At 42.3% G+C, this 13,453-nt stretch overlaps 1 protein-coding gene across 3 annotated transcripts in view; it reads left to right on the forward strand.

Moving 5' to 3' along the window:
- LOC121942302 (axin-2-like) overlaps positions 1–13,453 on the forward strand; it is a 39,770-nt gene that overhangs the window by 14,860 nt on the left and 11,457 nt on the right. The window contains exons 1-3 of one of the 3 annotated variants that reach the window (XM_042485474.2): positions 6,607–7,082; positions 8,564–9,507; positions 11,836–11,976. In XM_042485474.2, coding sequence (XP_042341408.2) covers positions 8,675–9,507; positions 11,836–11,976 — 974 coding nt within the window. In that variant the 5' untranslated portion in view covers positions 6,607–7,082; positions 8,564–8,674. Of the gene's footprint in view, positions 1–6,606; positions 7,083–7,425; positions 7,686–8,563; positions 9,508–11,835; positions 11,977–13,453 lie in introns of those variants that run through there. The other 2 variants (XM_042485475.2, XM_088075434.1) reach the window with 2 other exon arrangements.

Genomic DNA, 13,453 nt, shown 5'->3' on the forward strand with positions numbered 1-13,453 from the left:
GTACTTTTTTTGCAATAGTAACTCATAAGCAGGGCAGAAAAGAGGCCATTACGGTCCGGTACTCCATAACACAGAAAGATTATGTGCCACCTTTCACATCTGTGTGATACGCCACTGGATGGCGTCAGCTGAGAATGAAACAGACTTTCATACAGACTATGACTTTTTGTTATACAAGAATATTTAGTTTGAAAAGAAATGGCTTTTTCGTCATATTGTTGAATTTTCATTGGAAAAAAATACTCTAAATGAATTCTAATAGTGTCCCCAAATACTTAATTCAATCCTAGAAAATCATTTTTCTTTATGTTCCCAATGTTCTGAAATTTTGAAGACAGACTAACGGTTGTCGATGAGTTTAATAGAAATATTCTTCTAATTTCAAACAACAAATTGGTAAGATTTTGTGTCAACATTTGTAAATTATTCTGTGGCACTTGTACCTTTTAAGTGCAGTGTTGTGAGTGAAGTTGTTTGCTTAAGCGGTTCTTAGAAAAAGCTGCAAGCAGCTGTACCACTGGCCAAACAATTGGCCCGTTTCTAACCGGCATGTTTGGCACTGCACTAGTAAATATAATTTGTGATTTAAAAGACAAAAAAAAGTTTTCTATTCTTCATGCAGTGAGGTAGTGTGCAGAACTCCATCTTATTTTTCAGCTGTTACCATGAAGGACAGACAGAAGCACATTCTGTACATCTGTACATGCTGGCTTGGCAAACATTTGCACACATCAGATAGGGTTTCAGTCACCACAAAGGTTCGCCAAGCCAAAAGGGATTAGGCCAAGCATCACAGACATTGTTTCTATACATTATTAAACTTTTAAGCCACCGAAAAACAGGATTGTAAGAAAAAAGAGGCAGAGTGGGAAGAAGAAAGTAATTATTCATCTTTAGCGCTCACACGCACCCCCACACCTTCTTCAGCAAATCCCCTACTCAAATATCAAAAGATGACCAGTCCAGTTTTTTTGTTTGTTTTCTTTTTTCGCCCTATTCAAAACCTGACCTGATTGCTGTCACGTTTGATATATTTAGACTTTTCCCCAAAGTTAAAATTAAACTTTATTTTCTCAAATTGGGCCGTTTAAAAGGAATGGTCTTAACAAGCCATAACAAGCAGATGAATGGCTGGCTTCTCAAACTTTAAGGGTGTTATGCACCATGTCCAACTTCAAAGCCCGTCTTAACTCCACACTTTAATTGTATCTTCTTCAAGCCTGTCTGCCTGACCGCCATCTGATTCTGCTGACAACTGCACTCCTCTCTCCTCTCCATGCTCATCCTTCTATCTCTCCATTCCTCCGTTCCCCCCTCCCTTCTTCTTTCCTTTAGCTCTTCTAAAGTCTCTGCTACAAGTGTCAACTCAGGCACAAGCCCTAAATTACTTTTTTGAATGAGTGTTGACATCTACCACTCACCCTTCAGCTCATGCAAACAGAATGATGATATTTGCCCCTCTTTTCCTCTCACTCTATTTATTTCTCCATCGCTCTTTTTTTACTATTTCTCTCTGAGCCTACAAACAGACATTCACGCTTCTCTCCATATGGGCTTTAATTTGCCATTGTCCCCCAAGATATTCCTCGCTCAGGCTTGAGATAAAGGGATAATCACTTCAAAGGGAAGCTAGAGGGGGAGACTGCCCCCTCCCTCCCAGCTGAAAGGACAAGTGGACAATACGCTAATTGAGAGGGGGAACTGATCACAGGGTCTGTTCAAAGGGATGCCTGGCCACGCCCCCTCCTCCCTCCGACGCACTTAATTTTATTAGTGTTTATGGTGATGCTTCAGCCAAAATTATCACTCAAACCCACCACAGCCTTTGAACTCCAAAATATTGGGTTATTTGCAATTAGCCACCCTCTCCTCTGTTTTTCTGTGCTATTTTAGCACGAGTGAAGGATTTGAACGGAGGAAAAGGGCGATAAAACGGGGCTGCACGGAATTTATTGTTCACATTGTGGGGAACATATACTGCGGGGCTGTGATATGATGCAAATCCAAAAGTTCTTATGAAAAAGCGACAAAAAGGGAGAACAAAGGCCTACTGTTTGACTGATGCAACTAATGATACACCATCAAAAACGTCTGCAGTACAGTACTAACAGAAAGAAAGAAAGAAAGAAAGAAAGAAAGAAAGTAAGTTTTTTTTCTTCTGCACACTACTATAATTAAATTCCTCTGTGTGTTTCCATGTATCCTGATGTGACACCTGTACTGACAGTAGTGAAATGCATACTTTCTCTGTTCCTTTAATGCAGACTCTAATTAAAGAGGAGCTCCATTTTCAGTCTGTGGTGGTGATACGCCAGATGCCTTTAATTTCTTCCTAACCACGAGCTCTCAATTAGCCCGCAGGTCACCCCGTTTTATTGGGGGCTTCATAGCAAGTCAGTGGCAGCACTCTTGTCCTGTATTGTGCTTTTAAAACGTTCGGATCTTCCTGTGAAATGGTTAGGGCCCCAACAAAGGGGTCAGGGCAGGGTCAACTTCAAAAAGGGGCTTCTTGTGGCTACTTTACAGCACCCTCTCTCTTTTGTCACTGCTAAACACAAGAGTGGGAATTTAAGGGTCAACAGGTGTGGTCTTGTGAGTTCAGTGTCTCATGGCACTTTGCAGATGAATGTAAAAAAAACTACAGCAACTTGTACTTTGGTTGTGATGGCAGCAGTATAGTTTGTAGGAATGCATAAACCCTTTGAAACCTGACGTGACATCACTTTTCTTGTACTGCTTTCGCACACCTTTTATCAGAATCACAATCAGGTTTTATTGCCATGTACATTTACACATACAAGGAATCTGAGTTGGTGTTTTGGTGCAAAACATTTAACATGGAGGAAAAATAAAAAATTTAGTAACTGTAAATAGAATAACATATAAGATACAAAATATAGAAGCAATATAAAAATATCAAATGAAAAATAGAATATAAAGAACACAAAAAAGTATATACAGAAGGTGCAATGACAATCAAGCCCAGTTTACGTGAATATAACGCATCCAAAACTTATTAAGTCTTATATAAGTATTTAATCCTCCGAACACAGAGTGAATTAGTGTAATTTCTTTCTAAACATGGGGAAAAAGTCAATGAGCGACTTGTTCCAAATGTTCCAAAAATTGCAAGTAATTAGTTATTGCTCATTGCTTTCCTCCCATGTTTTTGGAAGAAAGAGAGGCAATTTGCTCAGGCTTCAAACAGTTAACAAAACACATCCTAAACATTTGAATAGCCTGATCTTCACATGTCATTAAAAGCAGACTGAGCAAAGCATGAACTAAGCTTCCAGCCTGTCAGCAAAAATTAAACTGTCTGCGGACTTCTTTTTTCTTTTGCAGTGATATGTGCGGCCTAATTTAATTTGAATGAAGATAACATCTTATCCCGAATGCAAAATATCCCACTTTTAAGATTGTCCTGCACTTCAAAAATTACATTTTATAACCCTTCTATATCTCAATTCTCCTTTCAAAGCAGACTTTAAAGAAGTTAGCCTTCAGATAACAGTATGGCTACATATTTCATGGCTTTAATTTGGGCCTCGCTGATCTGCCAAGTGCCCCTTCAACATCATGATGCCAACGCTGCTGACCCATTTTGTGATTTTGTGTTCCGTCTCACAGATAGCGGGCACTTCCCATTGCGATGTGTAGGAAGCTTTTTTGTGCATTTTTGATGCTGGACTGTTTGGATTTGTGTCAGAAATGTTTGTTTTACACGGCTCTCCAGTATAAACAGTGGCTATGAATGACCTCTCCATATTCACACTGTAACACACACGTGCACACAAACAAAGACAGACGGACACACAAAGAGACCAGACTGTCTGCTATCATATGGCTTTGTGATAACACCTTGCAGTGAAAATTTTTTAAAAGATTACATTTGAAATAAGCCGGACTCAATCCTCAGACAAGCTCACAGCATGCAGGAAGTGCTTGGCAGGATGTCAATGTAATCAAGTAGACGCCTGTGCTTCAATGAGAAAACAAGAAAGCCTCACTATTGTGCATATTTGTAATGTTAAAATGTTAAAATTACTCAAAAACATTAACAGAACTATAATGTTGTGGGTAGCAGTTGAAAAATTGTGACCTATATTGCTCAAGGATGCTGTGAGAATGTACTACATCTACATTAAAAATAATAAGTGTCTATGGTCATTGAATATTATTAACCAGCAATCGACAGTAGCCCTTTTTACAGAGATCATGTTATAGGGCCACATGAAGTGCTTTCTTTATAGCTTCTTTGCCTTTTTATACAAATGACAGCAACATCATGCCACTCCAATGCATGATTTTAGACAGCATGCCAACATCACGGAATCAAAAGAGGCTTGACTGGTGTGATGTTTAACACAACATCATCAGCCTCTAGTGTGACAGACAGTTATTTACTGTCTTTTTATATAACAGCTGTTCTCTCCCTCTTCTCTGAGGGTAAGGAACTCCCAAATCTCATTGTTTTCCCAATACGCAGACATTTTCGGCTGCTGTTCTACTTTGAGTTAGCCACTACCTGCTGTTAGCTGCTTTTTAAATGCTCCGCAGTCTGTCTCGTGCATAACACTGTCAAAATGCCACACCCATCCTGCCCATGGTCCCATCCAGCCTGTTCTCATTTCAAATTGTCAAATACCGCTGCTTTGTTAGTGATTGCGGTGTAAGATACCAACACCAAAAGCCACCTTTTGCACTGGTATGATACACCGCCAAGTGGCAATGTGTTATGATACGTCCCCTGTTGGCCATACAGCACCTAATGCAGCAGTATGATATGCAGATGGGTGGCGTCAGCTGATAACGCAGCCGAATGCAACCTGACGTTCCAACTGCTACCCCAGGCAACTCTTCCCCTATTCTGCAATACCTCAAATACAGTTTGGCTAGGCGGCATAACTTTGTGATATTCCCACCTTGAATAGGCAGGGTAAAAAGGGTCATGCTGGATGTGATTGGATGAGATTTCAAGTCACCTTAATACCATGTGGCCGAGAGTAAAGATCTGGACAAATGGAGAGAGATTTACACACAACTATAAATCCACATGGAAACTGCTTCACAGCATGCTTATTTCTCTATGTACAACTCAGCATGAATTAATCACCACTTGTGGAACTCTGAAAAGTTGTATTTCATTAGTTTTCTTGTCCTGTACCATCATGAGAGTTTTGTGAATTTGAATCGTCTGACTTATATAATTATATTCTCCTTTAAAGTTGATTTTCAACATCAAAGGGACAATATAGCCTTTGAAGTACCATGGGATTGGATCACTGTCTAACCCACTCTTTAAGATTCTGTCACAATGACATTAGGGAAGTCATGTGAATTAAAAGACTAGAGAACAGCTCTTGCCTTTGCTCTCTGTCCAATTTCAATCAAAATGTCATGCTGTGCCATTTTCCCTGAATGTGGAACTGGCAAGTGTGTTAGGTTGACATCTTTGTGGCTAAAAGCCTGTGACTAATATGTAAATTATTTGACAGTTACACTCTATAGGATTATCAAATCAGTGCCATATTTTAAAGAATATATTTTAAGTCATTGTGGACATTGTACAATTATATTTAACCGCAAATTCTTTACTGTCACTCCCTCTGCTCTGGTAATTCTGTAACTAAGGTGTAATATTACTGAACTATATGAGGATAATATGCCCAAACTCCCTAAACACCGTAGACAAATATACAAATAAGAAAATATATTCCTGTCCTGTAAAATCTGACAAGTTGATTTTACTTAAAATATTCTTGGAAACCAATTGCCTTGAAAAAGTGATTATAACTAGAAAGCTTAATTTAGTGTATACTTGCAATTTAACTGTATTTACTTAATTTTGTGAAGTTGTTGCAACTTAAAAATGCCACGTGGAATTACCTTATTCTTTTTACGGGTTTGCAGCGTCAGGAAAGCAAATAAATCTAATTTAACTTGGTCATTAAAAACAGGATTTTGCCAATGATGCCGTTAAATTTGCATGTTCTTTTTTGTTAGCATGTTTAGGAATACACAAATATAATGGATTAGTTTACAACCAGCAGAATTAAGGTATATAGCACAATATACTTGATTTACTGAAGTTAGAAAGATTGGTATAATTATACTTGTCATTTTCAAGTTGCAGCAACTTCACCAAACTAAGTAGATATAACTAAACACTTAAGTAAATGCAACATAAACAGTAAATATAACTATGAATCTCAATTGATGTTTACTTTTTATTTAACATTTTTCAGGGCAATCTCTTACCCAGATTTTTTTTTTTTTTTTACAGTACACTTATCAGATATAAATGCAAATGTTATGACAATAAACTGTCAAAGTTTTGTATTAACTAATATAATGGCTTCTCTTGTGCTAGGTGAACACACCAAACTCCCTCCTGTCACGTGAAGAGGCCACAGGCAACTAAAGTATCGCTTTTGTTTGCTTTGTGTTGCTGTTGAAACTTTGTATAGTAACAGACGGACTGTAAGAATAATACTATTGGCGCGGCAGATCACTTACTTCTGACGCTCCAAAGCCTCGGGGAGTTGGCTCGAGATTGCCTGTCTTTGATAAGGTCCTGGCATACATGTAAATCCTTTTTCTCCGTCTAGAAAAGTTTATTAAGCGCCAATGGACGTCGAAACACTCGCGCTTGCGACGACAGACTGTTAAGCGGAAAATATTCTGCAATTTTTAGTCGATTCTATTGATTTGTCTTTGTTCTCGTTCGTTTTATTTTGTTTTATTTCATTGGTCGCTGCGAAGATGAGACGCTGTGTTTTTATGTATCTTTCGGGACCAGGCCAGCGGTTCGTTACTTTGAAGTCCACAGTTAAACCTTCAGCCCAGTTGGTTTAGAAACAGCCTGGAGGACTTTCTACCGCCTGCCATGACTTCTTGAAACACTACCTGGGGAGAAAAGTCGAGGGCAAAACGCTTCTCTCCTTTATTCTTGGCTGCATTCAAATTGTCCAATGTGGTAGGACATTACAGGACAGAGAACAGCGGCGAAGCGGTTGTAGCAGAGCCTGTTGTTGGACTACTTTACTTTGGAAAAGGGAGGCTACTCGGGTACACGGATGGTAAGTTGTCGGAAAGCTGTTCCACAGGCCCCCTCTCTCGGCCGCTTTGATGTGCTGCTGCTGAGCTTTGAAGTTGAGAAATGCGGGCTATGTTTCTTGTTTGTGGGCGAGAAATACGGTGAGATAGATAAGAAGCTTATGTGTGTGAGTGTGTGTGTGTGTGTGTGTGTGTGTGTGTGCGTGCGTGTATGTATGTATGTATGTGTGCGCGCGCATGAATGTGTAGCCCAGATAAAAACCGAATATTTGTCGGGTGGTGCGTCTTCTAGCTGGGGAAAAAAAGTGGGATGTATTCTTCAACCGCCCCCTCCACCTCCTTTCTTACCTCCTCCAGATTTTGACACCCTCAGTGATCTACATAGGGACTGAGCCTGCCTGCTCTTAGGTCAGTTGTTGAATGGGACAGGGGACATCAAGCTACAGCGCTTGTTTTGCAGTGAGATAAGACACATGTGGCACGGCACAGGCTCTAAATAGTCCGTGGTCGCTTTTTGTGCTGGATTACTGCTTTGGAGAGTTTTGGACTGTATACGGCACTGCTATAAATGGAGTAATAGTTCAACTTTTGACGGGTTTTACTCCGGTTGGAACATCTCTGCGATGGTATGTTGTTTTACGCACGTTTATTTAGCCTTCATCCCCTGGATTATAGAGTCGGTTATATTCTGATGCAGAGATACAATGCCTGTTGAGACTGTACGAATTATTATGTAGCGTTTGTAACAGCAAACCACATATTTTATGATGTTTTTACGGCGCATCGTTTGCAAATCTCCTTGGATTTGGCGCTGACGCTCCGGTCAAAATCATTCTGCTTCTGGTTCTCCAAATCTGGATCTTTCTGTCGTGCTGATAGTTGAGACACATTACCCGGGTTGTAGCTTTGATATTGTCCTGTAATAGCATTCTGGGGGGCAGATATTAAGGCGATTGATCGCTTACATTTACGCGTGAGAGATTGTCTTTTCCCGCGGGGCTTTTTACCCTGCGTACATTACAACGTTTAAGGTCATTGTGGTGCAGATCAGATGCATTTCCACTTGTCTGTGTATTTCTGGGATGGTGAGGACAAGCTCCGAGAGGAAAAGAGTCTGTGTATATGTGATGCAGACAGGGGTAGGGTACGGTCGTCCGAAACAGATTGGGAATTAATTGGAGTTGAAGCCTGTGACATGGACTCGTTAGGAAAACACGTGTAAGCCACAGTTGTGAGAATACGGTTTCGGTGAAGACTGAGGCTGTATGAGATGATTACTCTTGTAAAATGGTTTTTGATGTGACAGATCAATGCACGTAGAGAATGTAGGCTGCAGTTGATCTCTCATTTAGATTATAAATAGATAAATGAAACGAAACGAGCCTTTCATATTTCCTTTCTCTGTGAACCCGGCGAGGCTTTTTGAAAGGGACTGTTTACTTGATGTCTTTCTTTGAAGTTCAGCAGGATCTGGCTTTGATTAGATCAATACTTTGTGTTTCAGAGTGAAGAGGAGCTGAGAAGCTCCCCCGCTGCTTTTAGAGAGTGAGGAGGATTAGGCTGGAGCTCAGCAGAGGCACAACGGCACTCTCACACGGCAACCGGAGCTGGAGCCATGAGCAGGGCGCTTACGGAGCACATCAGCAGTAGCTTCCGAGAAGATGCTCCTCGTCCTCCGGTACCGGGGGAGGAGGGAGAGGCGTCATGCTACAACCCCAGCAGATCTGGCAAAATGAGAGCCCAGAGTAAGGTTAAAGATACCCCCGCCACCGCCGCGCCTCCCGGCTCCACACCGCGGAGGAACGAGGATGGACTCGGGGAGCCAGAGGGCAGCGCGTCCCCGGACTCGCCTTTAATCCGGTGGACAAAGTCTCTGCATTTTCTCCTGGGCGACCAAGACGGCGCTCACCTCTTTAGGACCTTTTTGGAGCGGGAGAATTGCGTGGACACTTTGGACTTTTGGTTCGCCTGCAACGGCTTCAGGCAAATGGACTTAAAGGATACCAAAACCTTGCGAGTTGCCAAAGTTATTTTTAAGCGGTACATCGAGAACAACAGCATCGTAGCCAAGCAACTGAAACCTGCCACCAAGATCTTCATAAGGGATAGTATTAAGAAACAACAAATAGACTCTGCCATGTTTGACCAGGCACAGACGGAAATTCAGTCCAACATGGAAGAGAATGCATACCAGATGTTTCTGACCTCTGACATATACCTCGAATACGTGCGCACCGGCTGTGAAAATGCGGCGTACATGAACCATGGTAGTCTCGGGAGCCTCAAGCTCATGTGTGGATACCTTCCACCTCTCATAGAGGAAGAGGAGTGGAGTTGTAATGACCTGAAGGCAAAAACGTTAGGGTCTGTGGTTGGACTGTCTGCGAAAACCCTGAGGGCTACTGCTACCATCCGGACAGCAGCTGAAGTGCTGGAGAATAGTTGCAGGTAAGAGAAACGCTCACTCACAGTATGCATGCATGTGTTGTTACATCTTAGTGCTTTTATTTCTTTTAGTGTTGCTTACTCTCCTTGGAATCACCATTCTTTCATTAGTTTAACTACAGTGAATATGTGGCAGTTGGCAGTTATTTCTCAAATGCCGAAGACAGAGATAAAGGCACTTGATCAAAGAGTCTCAGAGGAACATGCCTGTATATTTGTGCCCTCCTGCCTTGCAGTTAGTCAAGGGGTTGGAGGGGCGGGGTGGGTACAAAACATCAATGGATCTGAGCCTTCCTTTTAAGTAAATGGTGTCTTGCAGGCAGCCCTCTGCTGGCTTGCTCAAGTTTCCTGTGCTTTGAAACCCTTCCTTCGGTTCAGGCACAAAATCAGACACCAAGCCTCATGTCTGATACATGAAACAATATGATGCTGTTGTAAAGTTATGCTGTATTTTGTCATTATTCAACTTTAAGCTATATACTTATTGTACACTGTCAGAAAATCTCCACAACTCAAAGAAATGCTAAGAGAACTTAAGCTGTCAGTCTTGTTCCAAGCAAAGACATTGCTCTGTTGGTCAGAGATGAAAGCAAGAAGTGTTTGTGGAAAGCGTTTGGGCTTTTATCTTAACTCGTCCCACACATTGTTCAACAGCTGAAATCTCTTCAAGCCAGGAACATTCTCAAAAACTGGATTTTATGCATGAGTCCTCATCAAAGGGCACTTTAAAAGTTTTTCACTCAACTACAGTACTTTGTCCTCACATCTGGACACAATTGTTGCTTAGAGGTTGGACAATGTTTTGATAGTGTTTTTTTTTTTTTTTTAAAGTGCAGTTTATAGATAATCCCTACTTTCATTCTCAAGTAAGCGAAACATTTAGTGGTACTAGCAATTAAACAATGCCCGTGTAGAGGCAGTAACCAATAAGCACAAGGTTTGTTGACATGTAGCCATCTCCTGGTTTCCTGGTGTGATCCCCTGCATTCTTGTTTTTCACTAAAAGAAAAGCAGGAGGGAGAGAGCCCCCTCTTTCTCCCTTCCGTCAAACGCGCTCTCCCCCTGCCCCTCACCATCTCTTTAGGTCAACCAATTTCCATCTCAAACATGTGGAACTAATTTTGCCACTGCACAGATTCCTTTTTCCCCTCTTTTTTTCTAGAAACCTCATATACTCAACTCCAAAGTGATAGATAAACATAACAACAAAACATCCTCAGCTCAGCTCCGCAGCTTCAACCGCCTCTTTGCCACAGATTGAGTGTGTCTCAGTGTTTTTACTTCCTCTTTCTTTTCTATCCAGCACTTTTATCTCTCCTTTTTGAAAAAAAGTGTGTCTGACAGAGAGTAAGCATGCTTTGGAGAGAGACAGGGAGAGACAAGAGGAGGGGAAGGGGGAAAGACAGGAAGGGGGGGATCATGAAGGAAAGAAAAGAGATGGAGAAAGAGAGCGGGGGGTGCAGAGAGCCCAGCTGTGCTAAATACCTGACTCTTTGCGCGGACCTTCCAAAGGTCAGGTTTGTGCTTGGGGCCTACGGCTTTAGTCATGCTGGGGTTCTCCTCTCAGCACTCCCGGCAGAAGGCATTCTCATAAAGAAAGGGGCCCTCCTTCCCCCTTTCTCTCTCTCACTCTCTCTCTAAAGCCCAAGTTCCCCCTTCCTCTTCTTCCCTCCCTCTTCCTTGTCCACCCCCTTCACTACTGAAACAGGAATGCAACACAGCAGGAGAGAGGAGAAAGACAGAGAGAGAGACTTTAGAAAGGAAAGCAGGGGAGAATGGGTAAAGGAGGGGCCCCAGACTGGATGATAGAGAGAGAGAGAAAGGGAGTGGGAGAGCATGGGGGAGAAAATACTCCAAGGAAGGAGAGAGTGGAGTTTCAGAGTGGAAAAGTGCAGGAGTATAGGCCTGGCTTCAAACAGAAGGGTGTGGAGATAGCAGAGGAGAGGAAAAGAAGAGAAACGCTGTTGATCATTTACACACAGAAAGGCTGCTCACTTCAACCACTCCAACCATCACCCCCTCAAACACACACCTCCTATATGCTCAGGAGGGCTGAGTCAAAATAAAAGACAACCCATACCTCCATCTCTGATCTTGTTACTACATTCCTTTCAAAGTCTCATGAGAGAGACTTGAGTTACAGGAATCTAAAGAAAATGTGAATAAAACAAACTAACCTATCACATTTGCTTTTGAATTTTTATAAAATTGTTAACAGAAGAAACTCAGAGCATGTAAATTAAACCCATCTCTACACTGTCTTCACCTTACACCACAACTAAGGAGGACGCTGCATTAAAACATGGCATTTTTGTCCTCTGTCTTATGCAGGTCCCACCGTCGAGGAGACCCCGCCAGTCCTTACTTTGTCAACTCCGGCTACATTTTTGCCCCCGCCACCAGTGCCAATGACAGCGAGATCTCAAGCGATGCCACAACAGATGATTCCATGTCCATGACGGACAGTAGCGTGTAAGTGGTTTTTTACTGAAGTCAAGGAGTTGATTGGTCCTTTTCTTTTCAGCCCAGATAATGTGCTAAAGCCTCACTTCCATTCAGCTGACCCGGGACAAGTTACTTTTTTTGTTTCCAAAAATTCTAAATGTGCCTGGACCAGGGTTCAGTCAACACCTTTCCAGGAAAAAGTCTCAGAGTGTGAAGAAAAGTATTTGGCCTTGGAGTCCAACAGCTTTTCTGGAGGCCAGCGGACTGCACTGTTGTGAAATAATGGTCTGTAATGTATAATAATTATCCACTGTGATTGACTCCAGGTAATTCTATTAATGTGTAGTTGTGACTTTGGCCTTCAGGGAGATAACTCTGGGAAAGTCATTATGTCTGAGGACCTTTTGAAGTTTACTCTGATGCGTTGCAGGCTGGAGAAAAGGGCAAAAAAAGAAGAAGAGAACGTCTTGATGTGGGTGGGGGCGTTGCCTCATTTTCCTCAAAGTTGAAATGTATCCATCCCACCCACCCTTCTGCCACAACAGACTTGTTTTTTTCATATTATCTAATCGCTTTTTCCCTTTGAAGAGCTGGAGGAGAGGGGGAGGGAAATGGCCATTCGGGCCTCAAGACAAACTCATTGAAAAATGTTGGCACCAAATGAAAGGAGGCTTACTCACATGGTGGGTCGGTTTCCTGCCACTGGCCTCTGCAGCGTGCTGAGATCATGTGTCTGTGAGGCTTTCACAGGGGTTACTCATTTCTAGACCTTTGGACAAGGCATGAGGAACTCCCCCTGGCCAGACTAGGGCACCCCCAAAAAAATCACCTCACCTCACCCACCCACCCAACCCCTCCACAAGCTCCTCTCCTCCACCCTCCAGAGCCAACAGCAGGAGTGGTTAGGCTCGAAGTGCAAGGGAGTGAGAAAATAAAGTGCATGGAGTATAAAGGGCTTAACTGAATCGCTTTCAGCCTATTGTTAGGTGAGGGGAGCTTAGGGGGATAAGAGGGTGGCTGGCTGCTTTGAAAATGACTTGCACAACTGAATAGGAGATCCCCATAAAGTAAGGGCCCATGAAACCATAAAAGAGTCCATGGCTGTTTTCTCTTCGCCAACCTGGACAAAGCTCCAGGCGGTCACATGGTACACCAGGGTGGAGACAGTTTTGATTGATAAAAACATAGTTAGCGATCGAGAAGTTGCCAACTTTGTGTGGGAACGATGATTTGCCGCTAAGTTTGGGGTTCTTATTGGCGCACAAGTACCTCTGGGCTGTTGAGTTTTACTTTTGAAGAGTTTCCTGTGTTTCTTCCTGCGCCTTGAGGGATGATGGCTTGTAGTCTCAAGGGTACAGTTTGTGAAGCATTGATTTTGGTAGTAGGCCCTCACTTACAAGAAGCTTGCTGCAACTCGGGTGATATCAGCAGCTTGGCTCCATTTTATGATTCTTCTTGGCAATGTCACACTGAGATGTGACTTGCAGAAATTGTTAAGGAAAAT

The sequence above is a fragment of the Plectropomus leopardus genome, chromosome 3 (assembly GCF_026936395.1).
Source record: "Plectropomus leopardus strain MGB_pleo_1.0 chromosome 3, ASM2693639v1, whole genome shotgun sequence".
Classification (NCBI taxonomy): Eukaryota; Metazoa; Chordata; class Actinopteri; order Perciformes; family Serranidae; genus Plectropomus; species Plectropomus leopardus.